At 41.7% G+C, this 18,568-nt stretch overlaps 1 protein-coding gene across 7 annotated transcripts in view; it reads right to left on the bottom strand.

Annotated features, from left to right (window-relative positions):
* The window catches only part of LPIN1 (lipin 1), a 512,424-nt gene that overhangs the window by 17,253 nt on the left and 476,603 nt on the right, over positions 1 to 18,568 (bottom strand). For all 7 annotated transcript variants that reach the window (XM_086926320.1, XM_086926321.1, XM_086926319.1 and 4 more), the window contains 7 exons: positions 16,422 to 16,514; positions 14,983 to 15,062; positions 9,025 to 9,169; positions 6,767 to 6,915; positions 3,839 to 3,925; positions 2,833 to 2,985; positions 1,103 to 1,217 (listed from right to left, as the gene is read on the bottom strand). In XM_086926320.1, the coding sequence (XP_086782446.1) occupies positions 1,103 to 1,217; positions 2,833 to 2,985; positions 3,839 to 3,925; positions 6,767 to 6,915; positions 9,025 to 9,169; positions 14,983 to 15,062; positions 16,422 to 16,514 (822 nt within the window). The remainder of the gene's footprint in view (positions 1 to 1,102; positions 1,218 to 2,832; positions 2,986 to 3,838; positions 3,926 to 6,766; positions 6,916 to 9,024; positions 9,170 to 14,982; positions 15,063 to 16,421; positions 16,515 to 18,568) is intronic.

Below are 18,568 nucleotides of genomic sequence, written 5' to 3' on the forward strand. Positions count from 1 at the left end.
GCTTCGCTGCCTACACGAGCTGACTGGTTTACTGTCTGGTAGAAACATTCACGAGCAAAGGAATTGTTTCTAATCTGGCTTTATTCCACTGTGTACAGCACAACAAATGAGTGGCGACCTCGAATAAAAGAATCGAAGCAGATAAAAAAAACTGTACCTAACACTGAAGTGCCAAATGAGTGGCGACCTCGAATAAAAGAATCGAAGCAGATAAAAAAAACTGTACCTAACACTGAAGTGCCATAACAAAATATTTATATAATGTGCATGATAAAATGGGTTCAAAACAGGAGGAATATAACTATTACTTACCGATAAAGAATGAAAAAGAGCTTAAGTGGAATACAAGCATGACAATAGAAGTAGAAAGGTACACGAGTAATAGAGCCACATTAACAATTCAGTCAGCAAGCAGTAGAGTCAACCATGCACGGGCAAATCAATGACGAGAGAGTTTCCACAATTATATAACATGGTTTAGGTTTATTTTATATATTTTACATTCATTTATTGTTGATTTTTTTTTCTGAGATGGCTCTGATGCTACTAGCTGACACATTTGACACCTTGCAGAAGTCCCCGCTGGAACTTTCTAAAACTGCTCTATGCATTTAATTAAAAAATAAAGCCTCCTAACCTTCTACAACTATTGGCAGCTGATGATGACAGTTACCGAATATTGTGGCAAAATGTGGAGACTGGTGACAGAAAGGGTGTGCAGCATTGCAATGGTTGTTCGAGTTCATTTTCTTGGAATCGAATCCACAGTTTGTGCCTCCCTGCTGTCAGAGAGACACTATCTACCCACCAGGGTTTTTATCGTGCCGAAAGGAGGGAACTGTTTGCCAATCTATATTATATATTTCTTTAATAAATATTAGTATTTAATTAGCTAATGGATATTCTTGTGCAATATTTCTATGATCGTGTAGTTCCAGAAAATGAAGGTGACAGGGTAGACATTATTCCTCAAATATATATCCATAAATGCCCTTTTGCATCGACCTTAAACGTCATTATAAGCAGGGGCATACACACATCTTTGTAACAAACTAAAATAACCAAATCTTAACAAGAAACAAAGGTCCCAAGTCATACTTACGGTTGGTCGGTTTCCAAAAGCAGCATAAAAGGGCTCCAAATTTGGATAGAAGAGATTTTTAATATCTGTCAAACACTGAATTTTAAACGTTTCTGGCTTTTTTTCTATCACTTCCCTGAAATAAGAAAAATACCAGTGAAACCTGGAAATTAGAATCGCATAATCTCTACTTTTACTTAATGATATAAATGGGTGTTTATGAAGGAATATTGACAAATAACATGACACTAATACACAATGATTTTCATCCCCATATTTTATTTCATCTTATACACCACTTTATACTTGCTAGTAGCTATCAGGGGGCATGTGACTGAACGCCCTTGTGCTCAATATAAGTGTTGTAAGTTTATTTCTTCTCTTCTTTCTTTACACAAATACTCTCCCTTCTGTTCAGCCTGAATGACTGGAGAATACTGTATGATGTCACGGAATGTTGGTGTGTGGGCTTGGTGTGGCAGTTGAAGATTAGAGGCTGGACAGACAGGGAGTCTGCTCCTGGTGGGGCTACACTACTATCTTACTTCCATCTTATTTACCATCCTACTATCATCTTACTACATCTATAATTGAAACTTAAGAAAGGAACTACTTGGAACCTACAACATGTCTGCATATGGATTTTCATACTACAACAATAAGCTTGACTGCTCCGCGGAGAACAGTCCTTAGGGTGCGACAATGGGCTTAGAACGACAACCAAGTATGGAAGTCATGGTTGAGAGCTTGAACAAGTGTTTGGAAGTCTAGAGATTGGAATACCATCTTAGATGTGTTAACTTTAAGAAGACCTAATTCTACTACCACTTGAACGAAAGGAGTCAGATGTACGACCATTCACTATAGTCACAAATTGGTCAAATTGCGACTCGCAATTTACGACTCGCTAAAGTGAATGTACAACAGTGCTCAGACATTGCCTGCCATTCCCAATAGGGTCACAAATTTCATGTCTCTTCAATATTCATGAGGAAAGCACAATTTGCGACCCCATTTGGAATGGCTAACACTCCCAGGGATGGTGGTCTGCTGGGGTCAGCAGACCACCATGTCTGTGAATGCTTTTTAAATAAAGCAGGTTTTTTTCAAATGCAGCCCATTTTTCTGAAAGGAAAACGGTATGCATTTAAAAAAGAAGAATTAAACATTTCAGTTTCATTTTTTAAGGGCAGGCAGGGGTCCCTGGGACCACTGCCTGATTTAAAAAAATATTTTCGCAAACACTCACAAAGGTTGAAGTGGTCCCCTGGGACCCCTTCTCATTTACGAACGGTTTACCACCTACTTGAAGTAGGTGGTAAACTGCAAGGGTTTTGCGACTGCAAATGTGATCGCAAAACAATGGTTAAAGCCATTTGGACTCACTATTAGGAAGGGATGCCCTTGGCACGCCCCTTCCTAATAGCGAGTCGCAAACGCTATTTGCGAATCAGGGACTCCCAAAATAGCGTTCGTACATACCACCACCGTTTTTTGTGGTCGCAAACGGGTTGATTTCCCTTTTGCGACTACAAAAAATGGTCGTACATCTGGCCCTCAGTCTTTCATTCCTGCCTACTTAATTAGCCCTTCAACTAGAAGTTGGTAAAGGCCTCACAAGTATTCTCGATTTTGTGTGAATGATTGGCAGTCTATGGTTTTGGTAAACATACAATGGTCTGTAATCCCAAAAGAGCATTTACTTCCCAGAATAGTCCCACTCCCCCAATTTGAGATTAAATGTGTCATACCTGTGCAAAGCGGAGAACAAACTGCTCGGGCTCAGCAGCACCGGGCCTTGTGGTAATACTGTGCCTCGCTCATTCACCCAGTGCAGATAGCCTCTGGTCATGTCTGCCATTCCGATAGCACGTGCTGAGCAGTATAAAAACTTATAGCCATTTCTAAGCAAAGGAAACAGAGAGAGCTTATATTTATTGTGCCTAACACCTGCTTGTATGCAAAGCTTATTGTAACTGTTTAATAACAGAGATGTTATAAAGACAAGATAAAATAATCTAGGTAAGATGGCAGATTTGCTAAGAGTGGGAGAAGCTAAAAATTCCTCAATCGAGCTTAAATCCTAAATAGAAAATAAACAAGCAATACCCCAGACTGTGAGGTTTTCATTCATTTAAGATTCTCTAAGTGTATGGTACCATACACTAAACAATAACTGAATAAAAGGATGTTTAACAGAGACACCGTGAGCTAAATTTTCGCAAATCGCAATTGAAGAGTAACTGGTCCAAATCAAAAATGCTTGCCAAAAGCCATTGTCTTGACTGACTGGCCAATTATTGTGGTGTTTCTTTAACGGCACATATTTATTTAACTATTATTATATGAGATTAGCAGTAGGACCCAATCAGCTTGAATAGGTAAAGCCCCAAGCACACTTAAGCAAAGCAAAGTCATTGGAATATTTATACATGGCCTTAGACTGCATTTGATTGTTTACCCCATTTTTCGAAGAGGAAAGAATAACACGATTTCAATTCCCTATGAAATGTAGTTATTTGCAGTGCATACAGAAGGACCGAATGTATTAACTCCCAAAATGGTGTGAAGCCCTAATTGATTGTGCCTCTCCCCTTTCAAGCAACTTTCAGTTCGTCCTTAAGGCTATTACAGAATTTACCTTCACTTCCCTGGGAATGGGGGCACATGATTCAAGAAGAACTGAAGAGTACAAATAAGGAAATGCACAAAGGATGCTACCTCTGTAGTGCAGGCCAGGATTTGCTAGCTACTTACTCGCTGACTTTGTGGTACAATTTAGCAATTCCTTGGTGGGTCCAGTCCTTGCCAAGAGTTGGAAGAATATGGCCTAGGGTATCCGACCTGGGGAAAAAGTGCATAATACAAATATCAAAATGAGCAGTAACGGCTACTGTAATGTAGTAACAGAAAAGGTATTATTCAAATATTACAACGGTACTACCATTATTAAATGTTATAATGCAACATACTTATACAACTATTACTAGTAAAACCAATAAATACGTTTGTTGTTATTATTGCACTAATCTAGTATTATCATTATTGTGATTTCCATGATCAAAAGAATGATGCTAAATGCCACTAATAATAATAAAAATCATTGTGTTTTGTCATTGGATTCCCATGCAGTTATTTCAAATATTCCCACAAATAATTTTTTTAGGTGTACGTGTGCAGTAGAGCACAACTTTATTGAGAATTCATAAAATGTATTGCAGTGGAAAAACAGGTAAACAGTTTATTAAGTTTAAAAACGAAAAAGCAGACCAATGGGAATACAGGCCAGCTGTATCGCTCTGGTGTCCCAACACAGTCACTATTTCAGCACAGCAACTGGATTACGACCAGATAATATTTTGTGCTACGATAAATGCACTAATCCTAGTGGCAGCCGCCACAAACAAAGGGTGGTGGCGGGTGGAAGGAACGTGTGAGGAGTTGCGGGGAGGGGTAATGATATATTTTAAAAAATAACTTATCTTAAGCCTCTTCTCCTGTTCCTAGCAGCCCCTAGGACAGACCCCCCTTCCAATCCCAAACTGCAGAGCAGCACGGGGATTGGCCTAAGCGCGCTGGAAAGATGCTCCACTCAGACCAGGGAGTCTGTGCGGTTTCTCCAGCCCAGCTGTTCAATGCAGCCGGGATGGAGAAACCTTAGTGCGCATGTGTGTTTTGGCCGGCCTGGGACCGCCGGCCAAACATATATGCGCACTTAGGGAGTGCACATGATACTCCTCCTCCCTCCTCCCCCTCCCATACCTCGGCCCCGCCCCTATCTAGAGCGCTGGCTCAGCGTCGACAAATGAAAAATAAAACGATGCTAGAACATGGTTTTATTTTTCATTTGCTGGCTCTGAACCAGGCAGTGGGGGGACACACCTCCGCCATTGCGGAGGAGCCGCCACTGACTAATCCAACATACTGCAAAAGAGTCCATTCAGAAGGGTTTGTAGAATTCAGCCGACTAATAACTATAAGGCAAGATTCGGTTTGTGAATCCTAGGAAAAGGACTCCGAACTCGGTGATGGAGGCCTGTGATGGACAGCAGAGTTCCCTTTCCTCCATTCACATCTTCAGACTTAAATTTATCCCGGCCAAGGTCTGTCAAACGTGCAAGGGCTTCCTTGTAAAAATATAACTAATTTGAGAAAATCTGGAGGCCCTTACTGTAATGCCCCTCAACTGACCTCCCAAGAGCACATGATCCCCTAGGATTAAAGTGTTAGACTTGCTTTCCCACTAGAGATACAAAAGAGGTCCGGGTGGCTAAAAGGATGAGTGGTTAAGACTACTGTTCAGTTTATGTTATGCAGATTTGAAGATTTGTCAAGGCCACAGAGAAGAGGAAGGTGGAGGTCGAGGGACCTGGGTTTTCCACATTTTTAGATTTAGACAATAGTATTGAGGTATCGATGGCAATGCTCACCTTGCATTATTCGATATTTTGCCTATAACTGTCTACTTTAAATCATATAAACTTCAATAAAAACTTCTGGTGGAAAATAAAACCTGGCATGATGCAAAGGGCATTGTGGGGAACATGCAGTGGTGCCCTGGGCCGCTGCATGCTCCATCAACGCCCAGAGCCCACATTCCCAGAGTGGAATCGGTCTCTCATGAACAGTGGCACTTTGGGAATGGATACCACCCACTTTCTGGGATCTTTATCCAAGCAATGGATTGCAACCACAAAGACATTTGTGAACAGTAATCTATCTTTAGTACACTGCTACTCTGTGACACACAAACTTCATGGCCGCAAAATTCTCTAGTGCATCAAGCCCTAAGTGCTTCAGTTGTACCTCTGTTTTGATTTTGCATTCGGCTTTGTCCATTCCAAACCAGCTAACAAATTATAAGCAGTTTTTGTTGTGAAATCATTATTGGGTTTCAGATTGTTTACGAGGTTGTGACAAAAGCAAAGGTGTCCAACCTCAAGGTTAGAAAGCATTTAAGAGGGACATATCAAAAAGCGAGAATCCAGAAAAGACTTTTCAAATAAAAGGTGAAGGTGGAATTTTGTTTCTGTCCAGCAAGAAAATGTCCTAAGGTCTTTGAATTATATGTTATTTGGCTTGCACTATCAACTCAATCCTTTCACTTGAGGCTACCCTTCCGATGATAAAGAGACGCTAGGTCAGTGAGACCGTTATTACAATGTTTAATTTTTACTGAGATAAAAAAGGAATTACGCTTTGCATTTTTATGTTAAATCTAGCATTTGTTTAATCAGTTAATTAAAAAACTAAAATTTCATAAGAACAGATTCCTTTTTAACAAACTTATCACCGCTAGAAAAAACATTTGGGGCTGGAGTATGCAAAAAAAATCAAGGAGTTCAAACCCCATACAGTTTTACATTAGAAGAGGTCTAATATGCTATAATAATAGTGCATACAGCCATTATGCCTGCAGATATGAGAATATATCAACTGTGTTACATTGAATTTCCAGAGCAAAATTGCTGGGTAAAATTCAGAGAATAGGGACATTTGCTCTACATGGATATTTGTGAAATCAGATCCACAGCAGGGCACCCTGCCCACTATAATTTACTCTAATGTGCAGTACAGTATTAGAAGCAAAATGCAGCTCCTTGGATCTCAGTAATGATCACTTGCAGAAGAGAATGTGATCGGCACAAATGACAAAGCAATCACAGAACATTGCGGCGACCGTACCGGGTGATTGTTCCATCAATATCTGAAATGACAATCTTATCATCCCAGTTCCATAAGTATATTGTACCCTCGCAGCGGCACGTCCCTTGGTATTGTGTGGTGACACTGAAGACCACATCATTGGGACCGCTCTTCAGCTTCAGGCTTTTCTGAAAATAAAAAAACACACACAAACACAGAGGAATTAGTATTGAGCAGGCATTGAAAATCTGAAAGGATGTATGTAATAATGACAGCCAACTTCATCACTTCTTTCAAATAAAGCAGCATTTAAACTCTGCTATATTTAAAAAGCTTTAGTTAAGAACCACAAAGTGCAATGTATATGCTGTTTTAATGCTTTTTTATGTACTTTGCACATGAGGCCCAATTCACAAAGATTAGTGTTTGAGTAGCTTGGTTCACTCTTTCCTTACTCGTGGCACACTCATGAATTTGAAGAGTAAGCCAGGAGTACTCTTGGCTTTTTCCAGGCTACCTGCTGGAATTCAGAAGTAAGCTACAAGTATGTCGCAACAAAATCTTTGTGAATTTGGCTCAAATTTTGGAACATCAGACTTCTGGGGTGTCTTCGAGTTATTTAGAACTTTAATCAAGGAACTGCGCTTTCTCAAACTTTGGAGACTAAACACTACTAGACTTTTCTTGTTTACCTCCTAAATGCAAGCGTACTGGAAATACAGAGATTGAGCTTTAACACTTTTTACGCCCTATATTCTGATTTGTGTGCTATTACCGCACTCCTTCAAATGTTCTCTGCAAAATTAAGTTCAAGAATTAGATGGAGGAATTTGCTCTTGAAAAAGAGGTTTAAAAAGAGGGACATTTTGTGGTAATCAGGCCCAACTCCGAAGACCCCGGCTATTCCTCATTTCAACCTCAGAAACACTGAATTTGGCACTAATTTAACCATGGAGTAAAACCACAAGGTTCAGTATCAGATTCAACCTAAGGCAATATTATTGCACAGTAATTCCCCAAGATTGCAATAAGGACCTAACGCTTCGGTGTACAAGGGGTCGAATCTGACCTAGTTTTATATTGGTTCTTTGTAAATAAGTCAAAAGAGTAAAGTTGTCTCAGCCTGACTCCCACTGAGTGGGCTATGCCTCTCTTGGGATTGGTGTAACCTCTTTCCACATATCAAACACGCAACACTTTCTGCACTTCCTGCAGTCCATACACTGTGGCATCCTCTTAGCCCCTCAGCATTAACTAGGAGGTGGCTGGTGGATTAAGGGTAGGACCAGAGGTCATCCCTGTGTTATCATCTAGGGTGACATGACGTCAAATCTGATACCCCTGGCATTTTGGGGATTCGACATTCATGCTATCTGTGCTGTGCTGCGTTTCCTAGATCTCGCTCATTAGCAGCCTGGGGCAATGTTGCCATCCCACTGTCCAAGAGTAGCCCAAAAAACCTGCTTCATCCCTTTGTACTACCACACTGGTCAGCACTATAGCACTCCCAGTTCTAGTTCACTAAAACCTATTCTCTTGCGTTTCTAGCAGAAACCTACAAAAACTGAAGAGGGGCACAAAAAGTACACATGGGATTTGGGTGTAGAAATGGGCATGGACAGTCGAATTTGAAAAGTAATATGTATTTGTCCAACCAAGATCACTACACAGCGCAAAGATTGAAACCAGAGATACTGACCTCAAGTCCATTAAGTGAAACAAGTGGTCAGACCTGCGCCAACTTACAATTTACATGAGTAGCTGGGCTCACTATAATATGGTGTCCATCAGCGTAGTTAACAATACATCATCTTCACTCACACACACAGCTTCACGCAGTGTATGAATCTGTTCTCTTTTGAGTACGCACCTGAGACTAGTACTGAATATTTTATTAATATTTGTATAGCGCTTTCGATGCCCCTTACAAGTACTAAAGCGCTTTTGCATGTACATAGTTCATGGCAATTATTGTATATAAGATTTGACTTCCATTATTTATATAGCCTGCGCATGCACACTTTACTTGTGTACCGAAGATTCATTTCTTAACTTCACAAAACTAATTTTATTGCATATGTTTCTTTCTGGCCTGTACGGTGTTCTATGTAAGGCACTTCAACTTGGTACGTGCTCGACGAAGATTGTAAATACAACAGACTTACTCCTACAATCAGAAAGGTTAACAATAAGCAGTAAAGTGAACAAGGGAGGTGTCCTAAACAGTTGGGTATGCTATGGCCACCAACTGTGCGCCACACCATTCACTAGCCAGAAAGTAGTGCAGACAGACTCACGAGCTGGTCCGAGGTGAGCCGGAGGGTCTTTTTGTACGTGACCCCGGAGGATGCCGGGAGGTGGCTCTGGCTGGACGGCATGGGTCCCCCGCCCTGATTGGCTGTCCGGCCCTCTTCGTCGCTCGAGGAAGATTCATCTTTTATCCTGGAACAGCAACACAAGAAAATGCGCGCGCGGTGAATGCATTTTGCCAGCCATTAAAAACACATTACTATTGCACTGAATCACGCGCCTGCTAATTGAATCCAAGTGCGATCTCGGGGGAGGCTCTTTAAAAAGCAGGGCCCGGCGCGAGTCAATGAACTCGCGCCGCCAGCCTCTCATTCATGCAGGCCTCCCCATCATTCACCTTGCCCCAGCAGTCAGTCACCAGCCCATGCGCACTCGTAATCAGGGCCGGTCCTAGGCATGGGCGGTATGGGCAGCTGCCCAGGGCCTCGCGCTCAGGGGGCCCCCTGCCGGCCCCGCAGAATAGGGAAAAGCGCACTTGCGCAGGCAGTAAGGCACTTAGAGGGGCCTCACATCTTCCCTTTCGCCCGGGGCCTCAGAAGGCCTCAGAAGGCCTAGGACCGGCTCTGCTCGTAATCACTGCACACCGAGCCCGCCTGGGTGAACGCACCGCGCTGACGCACGGCCAGGGGGATCAAGTGATACGGCCGCCTATTGATTAATATGCCACGGTGCATTATGGGCGCGGCGAGCCTCATTGAGAGCGAGATGGCGCCGCATCCTTTAAAGATGCCCCCCTTCGCCGCATTATGGAAAGCAGCGCGGCAGGATGACTCACGCTCTACGCCGGGAGGGGACCGCGCGCGCAGCCGGCGGCCGCACTGCAGCTTTAAAAGCATTTCCAAATAGCAGTTCATCTCCGATTGTATTTAGGACATGTCAGGAAGCATTTTCCGCGGGAGGCATCATGTCACGCGAAAATCAAACCGTCACAGAAAATAGCTGCTAATAGCCTCAGGCATCAAATGGGAACAGATACCATCTATCTGGGTGTTCAAGAAAAGGCCACGTTAGCAGGCATTCCTAGCAAAACAGGCGAAAACACATGACAATCTATTGGAATCGAAGATATTATAGCAAGAACATTCGATCACCAGTTACAACGCCATTTCCACACCTATGTTCATTTTAGGAGAAACAATGGATTGATTCCCAGTACAAAATAAAGTATTCAATCTGATGAAGGTGCATTTGCACTTAGATATTAGACTACATGCAAATAATAAGACTGGAGGCTCAAAGATTTGGTTACGGTGGAAAGAGGATGCCACCTTAGGCAGGAACTTAGTGTAGGTTCTGAGTACTGCCTTGCCTTGTGTACTTGAATGAAGGGTTCCTGCAATTCAAGTGCTTGTAATTCGCTAATGCCTCTAAGAGAGGTAATTGCCACTAGAAAATCCACTTTCCAGGAGAGGTTCTGGAGAAGGCAATAGTGGAAGAGCTTAAAAGGGGTCTGCTGAGGACGACACTGAGGTTTCACACTGGAGCAGGAGATCTCTGGGAGGGCTACCTGTTTGAGACCCTCTATAAAGGCCTTAACCACTGGTATGTGGTAGAAGGAGTGCCCTCTCTTCATCTGGAGGGGGAGCATCGCCCATGCCCTGGGAGTAAGTGCACTTATATGCAGTGTGGACCACCAACCTATCTGGAGTGATCTGTCCCCCTGATGCATGGGGGGTATATATTTTTTATCTACCTTAAGTGTGACCACCCTGGCCTTCACTGGCTCTTTGATTGTGTCTGTGGGCGCCTTCAGCATCTCCTTGAGCATGGGCAGAAAATGCACTTTCCGTTTCAATATATAGATAAGGTTTCCACGACAAAATGGTCGCCGTCATGGAGAAATTGCACATCTAGGTTGGATGACCTTATGATATGTGGTTGTTTCATCCAGAGGTGACAACCTAGCTGGGTAGTGATCCAAGCCTGAGTCCCCTATGGAATCTACACCATAGTCATCTCATGGATCATTAGTGGCGACCAGATTGGTGTATTAATCGGGGTCACCTGAGTGAAGGGTCAGGCCTATCTCTCTGAGGAGTGAGGGTAACCACCACCATGAATATAGCAGTAGTGAAGTGTTGGGTGCTGGAGGAGGAGGAGGTGCAGGATGTGAAGAGGAGGAAATGGAGGAGGGGGGAAAACGGAATGGGGCTGGTGTCCTTGCACTTCTTGCTTTTGGGCAACAGGGAGGTTCCAAGGCAAGTTCCTCCACAAAGGTAGGCTTTTGCTTGCGAGGCAAAGTCTCTTCGGACGTTGGAGGCAGTCTTGTGGAACTCATGCTGGTATGAGGATGAATAAAGAGATGTTTTTTGTCTTGCATACAAAGCTGTTGGAGGATAGGTTTCTCTGAATCGCTGGAGCTCTGCACCGAGGGCGTCTTCGATGCCAATAGCTTGAGTACAATGCTGGTCTCAGATCCGGTGGTGCCTTTAGCCCCGATGGCTTGGGCAACCTTTGTGTTCTTAGATGCTGATATTAGTTTTGAAGTGGAGGTTGGCTTTGGTGCCGGTGTTGAGACGATCTTAAGACTCTGAAGTGATTTTGGGCTTGACTGGATAGCACCCATATACAGGGAGGCGTCGGCTCCAAGGGTTTTGGTTGATGCCGTCTGGTGCAAGAGAGCACTGGGGCCCCAGAGAATGGAGTCTTTGTTGAAAGGCTGGGTGCATGGACCATCTCAAGGACCGTGCTCTGTGTACACTCAAGGCTTTTTGGTAGGCCTGGTGTGTGATTCAACTTCAGCCATACTCACAATATGTGCCATGGTCTTGATTCGGGGTCCCGATGGCTTGGAGCCACTGGGAGCCTGGAGGTTTAAAGGCTCTGAAGAGAAGATGGCCTTTTGGGTAGGTGATGGTTTGTGGAGCAGAAGGCCTAAGGGCCTGGCCTTTTCAGCTTTCTCGTTGCCAGGGGAGGGCTGTTTCCCGAAGATGTCTTGAGTGTCGTCGTAAGCCTGCCTCTGCATCTTGTGGTGTGCCCACCTTTTCTGCCAATATAAAAGTGTATTCTTTGAACATAAGTACAGCCAGGTCTCTCATGCATTGTTGTCATGGACAGGAGACAGACAAAGTTTATACACATGGTGGTTATCGGTCCAAGGGAACTTCGGATGACACTCAGGATAGATCTGAAAGAGCATCTGTTCCATCACCCTGTGTACATTCTTTGTTGAAAAAGATGCTGAACGTCATCGAGGTCAAGAAGCACGAGGCCCAAGGCTCCTCAGTGCACAGAGTCGATGCATGTCAGTCCCTGGAAGTCTTTACGAAATTGGATTCTTCACGTAGAGGGCCGTAGCTCCCATGGCTATTACGACTCATATTCTACTATAAGGTATAATGATGCACTCATTATTCTTTTTGCCTCCATATTTGTCTTAAAAGTAGTCTGAGCTTTTGAGTACATCAAGGTATATACTGCTTTGTTTTTCTCTTATCCTCTTGTTTGTTTTCAGCAATAAACGAGGTTGTGTCTGGGGTTTTTTAGAATTGATTTGCCTTTTCGAATAAACGACGTTAACAGAATCCATTAAGGTTAGAGTGTGGGTTTTTCTGATTTTAAAGGGATGTTTTGGCCGTGTAGGCTATCATTAGACATTAATGTATCCTTTTTATGTGTTTTTACTCTCTAAAGGAGGTACTATCTTTCTAGGGAGGACGTTTACACCCCCACTTCGGAATTAAAATTGTGGCTAACCTGAGTAGGAAGCTGCCATCGGGGAAGAGATAAAAACCCTCCCTTGAATATCAAGTCTCTGGTGGGTAATACCCTGGAATTTATTGGCATGAATGACACGCTGGGAGAGCGAAGTGGTATGAATAGAGTTGTTTGAAAGTGTGTGTGAATCACCGTGTATGGCACCAATGATGGAACCAAGGGTGTAATATATATATGTAAAATATGTTTAATAAAGTTGGTGGAAATGTTTTCTTACACAATAACGAAGTGAAACTGAAACCTAATATGACATAGAACTGTACATTTTGCATTGAGTGTTTTTTATAATTGTTTTGATTTCTATAATAATGTTTTTGAGATGAATGTATTGGGAGACATTGATCAGTAGTTTTTGGGCCTGAAGAAGGTGGTGAACCCAATCATACCATTGAAACGCGTCGCTTTGGTTAAGAATGCACCCAAATAACACCTGGTTATAACAAGAGAAAAAGAACGTCATTTAATATCAAACCAGGAGCATTAACATCATTGTATATTTTATTTGGAGTGGCTAGGAGATTCATTAGTTTTATTAGGTTCTTTGATGATTGTGTAATCAGATGTATTCTCTCATTTGATTGTGTATTAATTGTTTTTAACACTGAGTATTGACGATACAACTGTTTTTTAATCCTTTTATATATATTTTTGAATTTATGAGGATCCTTTAACAATAAAAATATATAATAGAATTTATATGACGTTTTTGGTTTCTATTGGATGCAGTGATTGGGCCTTGAGTAGATGGTAGCAAGGAGTTTTTGTATACTTTCAAAAAAAGAGCCCAAAGGGATCTTGTCTTTGACAGAAGTCTCTGGAAGTGAACAGTGCTAAAATAAAGTAGCAACAGAGGTTTTCCAGATATCAAAGTCTGGGAATATACCAGCTGGGCCCAAGCAGAGATTAAGAATCTTGTCGAACTCAGCCCCAAAGTCATGCATATCCAAACACGATGGCGGAAACAAACAATCTAACATGCAGTCAGTGCTCATGCGTATTGCCAGCTAAGGAAGGAATCACAATATACCTTGTGATTCCAAAGACTTCTTCGAAGAAAAATATCTTGCAAGTGTCCAAGCCCAGTACTCGATGACAGGTATATGTAGAGCATGTGTATCTACAGCAACACATGCTACCAACATAAATATTACCTTCGTTCATATACACATGATCCAACAGGGCCACCTGCAAAAGCTCCCAACTGAGCCAGTGAAGTTCAAAATTATCTGCTCCACGCACCGAACTATTGAACCAGCATTTAGTAGGTCTATATAAGCTGGCCTTATACTATACACTAATATGCTGCTTTCGGTCAGCCACTTCATGAAGTGTGACAGATAGGCAGAGATATGGAGGTGGGTTCCTTAGAGTCCAAAGCCCTGGAGCCTAGAATGATTTCAAACTAAAATTGAGAGCAGAATTTAGTTGCCTATTCTTCAGAAAATACTTGACAGCTGAACAGTGTAAGCAATTGTGAACTAAGTTCGGGAAGCACAATAATTGAGACCAACAATTCCAAAAGTGGGGTTGAAATGATTTAGCTCATCTGTCAATCAACAAAAGCCTACCACCTCCTACAAAATTCAATTTATAACTGGTTACCCACTGCTAACAAAACTTCAATTACACAGAACCATCAATATATTTCTAGACTCTGTAAAATGCAACCAAGGAAAAGTTCGACCCTCACAATCTTGCTGGACTGCAACAGCAACTGAGAAGTTGGACAGTGAATGAGAAGGCAGGAACAGCCCTCTACAAAAGCTGAAAAGAATGTCTACTTAATGTCAGAATCAGAATCTTCTATATCCTCTCCTAACTACCTAAACTAGCATTTTTGCATCTCGGATCCGACAACAGAAGCCACAAGGGAGTGACCGATTCGAGGACTACATCTTACTGAAAATAAAATCAGTTTGCTAGTTATTTCTTCATTCACCGCAAACACATTTTACAAGATATACAGCAAACTAAGGGGTGGAAGTGATATGTCATTGCACACACAATGCCTAAAATAAATAGATTATATTTATTTATGAAATTCTGTTGAGCCAAAATATGGTAGCTTTCTATTCATAGTAGACTGATCGCTAATCTCACCTGCCATAAGCACCGGCCTCATATATTCTCTTTTGATCATTTAGGAATGGAACAACTGATGCAAAACTTTGAGCATGTACGCAAGTTATTCAGGTGTCACAATTGAGAGTCTAGTCCATGCTTCTTACCTGCTACCAAGGTCCCTCTGTGACAACGGCTCGCCTGCAGCTGGCCCAATGCCGGGTAATCCCTGTATTGGTTTGGCTTCCTGTACAAGTGGAACAAATAGAATGTTCATAAAAATATAAGACGAACAGACCACGCCCCTCAGAGAATATTTCCGTGAGTTCATAATATATGTGGAGTGCATATGCTCTCCTAATCATCCTTCTGCTGCATTAGATTAGAACTCAGCTGAACACTTGGAAGCGTATCAACAAGAGGACAGAACAAATTTGCTCTGATTTGGCAAGGGCGCGTAGATAAGTGATTTCAAATGGCAGGATGTAGCACATTGTATGCTTATAATAAAAGGAAATGAAAAACTCATAAATAATGGGAATCTTTAAACAAAGCCATCCTATGGGAAATGATATTCTACTGAAAAACAGCTCCATGACTTAGTTGATTTACACATTCTAAAAAAGTGGGAGTTAGAAGCAGGTCACACAGTGAGAGAGGACTTAAAAACTGAATGTGGAGCAACATTTGGGAAAATTAAATTCAGAATTAAAACCTGATTTGCCTAATCATTATATATGAGCAGTTTTAGCACAACAAATTGTACTATTTAATGTATGGATAACGAAAGACAAACTAAGAAAACACCAAAAAATCTAAAAGGACATAGCTTTCCAGATATCTACTCTGCTAACTATGACAAACAATGAAAACGGGGGTGTTAGCTGTTTAAATAGCAATTTAGTGCTAATTTCTGGGTATTTAAGACACTCTTGGGCTCTTTCTCCTTTTGTTCCATTCCACAGGCACATTTTAGAAATTTAAAACATACACATAAATTACATTTACAATTTGGCAAAAACCACAGAAGAACCAAAACACTAAACCAGATGCCAACACCGCCAGCTATGCCTGACAGAATTTCTGCTTGACCAGTTTCAAATGGTTTCTACTGGGTCCATTCTCTGGGATTTGTGATATCTTCTGGAATGCTGTGGGGAACAGTAATCTTGACTAGGTGCATCTTGACCAGTTGACCTGGTTATTGTGATATTGGTCTTTCACAGCTAGAATATAGCTATTTCTTCTGCTGAACATGTACACGCCAATCTCCAAATACAAACATACTGCAACTAGATTCAAGAGTAACCATTTGCTAGTGGTCAACTGGAAGTTCCACCAGGGAAACAGGGGCCGGGCATTCTCACACAGGTAACAACATTTACATAGACACTAAGGCTGAACAACAGATGATTTGAGCAACTGTGCGCTCATAAAGGCACATGTCACAGGCCCGACAAGCAATCACTGCATGACGTAACGTCCCAAGCATACATCAGAGTATGACTTCGGTTGTCCTTAGATGCAAAGGCACAGGTTGGACACCGATCCAGCACCCTGAGACACTTGAAGCAAAATCAAATCCTGCTCCTTTTTGCAGACTTACCACTTTGTTAGTGGTGTTCCTTCCTCGCCATGAAAACCACCATCTCCCTCCCTTTTTGGGCATCTTGTCCCTCATTAGCGTTTCCACAGTGACCTGTGACAAATGCATGGTGACATAAATAACATAACTAAAAAAAAAACGAAAGAAACCAAAGTGGTACCTCAAGCATGCAAAACATAAATAGGTAAGCGAGCAAAGGAACGAAAACTCAACGTACGGTCTGTTGGCCATATATCTTAGAAAAACAAAGCATAATGGCATCCAATGCTGCACAGAAATAACTGAAGCATGAATACTTGAAAATATTTTAAGAAAAAGAAAATTAAGGAAAAAAAAGCATAAATATGAGTTAGTATTAATTCTGTAAACTACACACAGTATTAAATAGCGTTAGTTTATATTGTGTTGTTTAATCAAAAACATCTTGCCACTTGTGTCTTTTTCACATGCTCGCCACCTGACTTGGCATAGTTTTTAATTGCAAAGAAGCAGACAACTCAAAGGTCACTCATTGGTTGTTGGTTGCACACTCTGACGTAGTGGTTAATTTGTAAAATAATAAGTGTTGGGGCTCTCAACAGGCGCCAGCTTGCACCAGCCTATTTCTCCTGTTAGTGCCGCCTAAAACAGAGCCAACTACTAACCATGAAAGTGGGGAGAGGATGTGGCGTAATGGCCAGAGCTGCAGACTTCAGAGCTGGGAGACAAAGTTTGAGTCTCGGCGTCAGCTCAACATCCTTTGATTCTGTGCAAATCACTTAATCTCCCAGCAAATTAATGTGTCCTTAACTGGGGCTCATGAAAAGCGCCGGAGTTGATGATTAAGTGCTGGTGCTGAGTACCATAATCCACCGGCACAAATTTAGCACTGCTCTGGCGGGTAATCTCACTCTTGACCAGTATCCCCGGTACCATTCATTTCACAGGAATCTTACATTCAGAAACTGTTCTTTTTCTTGATAGCTTACTGTCTAAAATTCTCAAACCCGACTCCCATCAACTCATGGACCATGAGATCTCTCATAACACAAGATATTTTGGCACACTCTTCCGCATAAAAAAATAATGCTGGTTCATTGCCAGCATGCTGCTAGCCGTGCCCATTCATGGGAAAGGGTACGTCCCATTTTCAGGTTTTTATTAAACACTCAAGGGCCTCTGTAATTAGGGAAATGTTGCAAAATGTCAGGTTGCTCTGCCACAAGTCGTCTGATTGTGTTGAGCTTAAATGTAACAAATGAAAACGTTTACAGCAGGGAACACATTTTTAGACAAAGAATACACATCTCAAAGATATTAAGTTGTTCTATCGGACAATGACAGAAAGAGATTCTATTAACTATTAATCAAGAGAAAAGAGCTAATCCTCTTACTTAAGTCACTTACTGTGGGTGGATAACCTTTGCCCACAAAATTGCAGCCATATACAGATGTGACCCTAGGCAGGTGGGTTAAGCAGAGCAAGGAAAGGCAGAAGCTATATATTAGCCCTAGTAGCTCACAAAAGCCACAACTTCCATTCAATTGATATAGAAGCTATGGGACAAGGTACTGGACCACAAGGTGTACTGGAGTGAATTTGAACTTGGGGTCTCTCCTGTGCATCTCAAACACATTTTTTAATCACGTTTACAAAAAATGTTAGTAAAGAAAATAAGTATTCGTTTTTAATGAATCTTCACTACTAACCAACATTTAATGTTTGAATCCTGCCTTTTCTGTATTGATGAAGTTTCATTTGCTAAATTCTATGCCCCCTGGCAGGTTCAGTACGCTACTGAAAATTGGTTCTGGTTCGACAGAATAATATAAGAAACAAAAAGTATGATGCATCAAAGGGACTTACCTATTCTGTGTCTATGGTGAAATGTATCAATACATAGGAGCCAAAGTGATTAAATCAACAATTTGTATGGTAGTATCGAGTCCATGCTTGGATGTTAATCCCTACTACAAGGGAATTTACTGACAGGCAAACAATTTAGAAAGGAAATAAATTGTCCTTTACGAGTATTCCATTGTAAATCTCTTCCTCCTAAGGTCTCTGGTGTCTGCCCTAGGATGATCCACCTATATTTCTAATATATCTGAAATGATTCTCAGGTTCATTTAAATACAAATTAATTTCAGACAGCTTCCCATTTTTA

The sequence above is a fragment of the Lissotriton vulgaris genome, chromosome 6, assembly GCF_964263255.1.
Source record: "Lissotriton vulgaris chromosome 6, aLisVul1.2, whole genome shotgun sequence".
NCBI lineage: Eukaryota > Metazoa > Chordata > Amphibia > Caudata > Salamandridae > Lissotriton > Lissotriton vulgaris.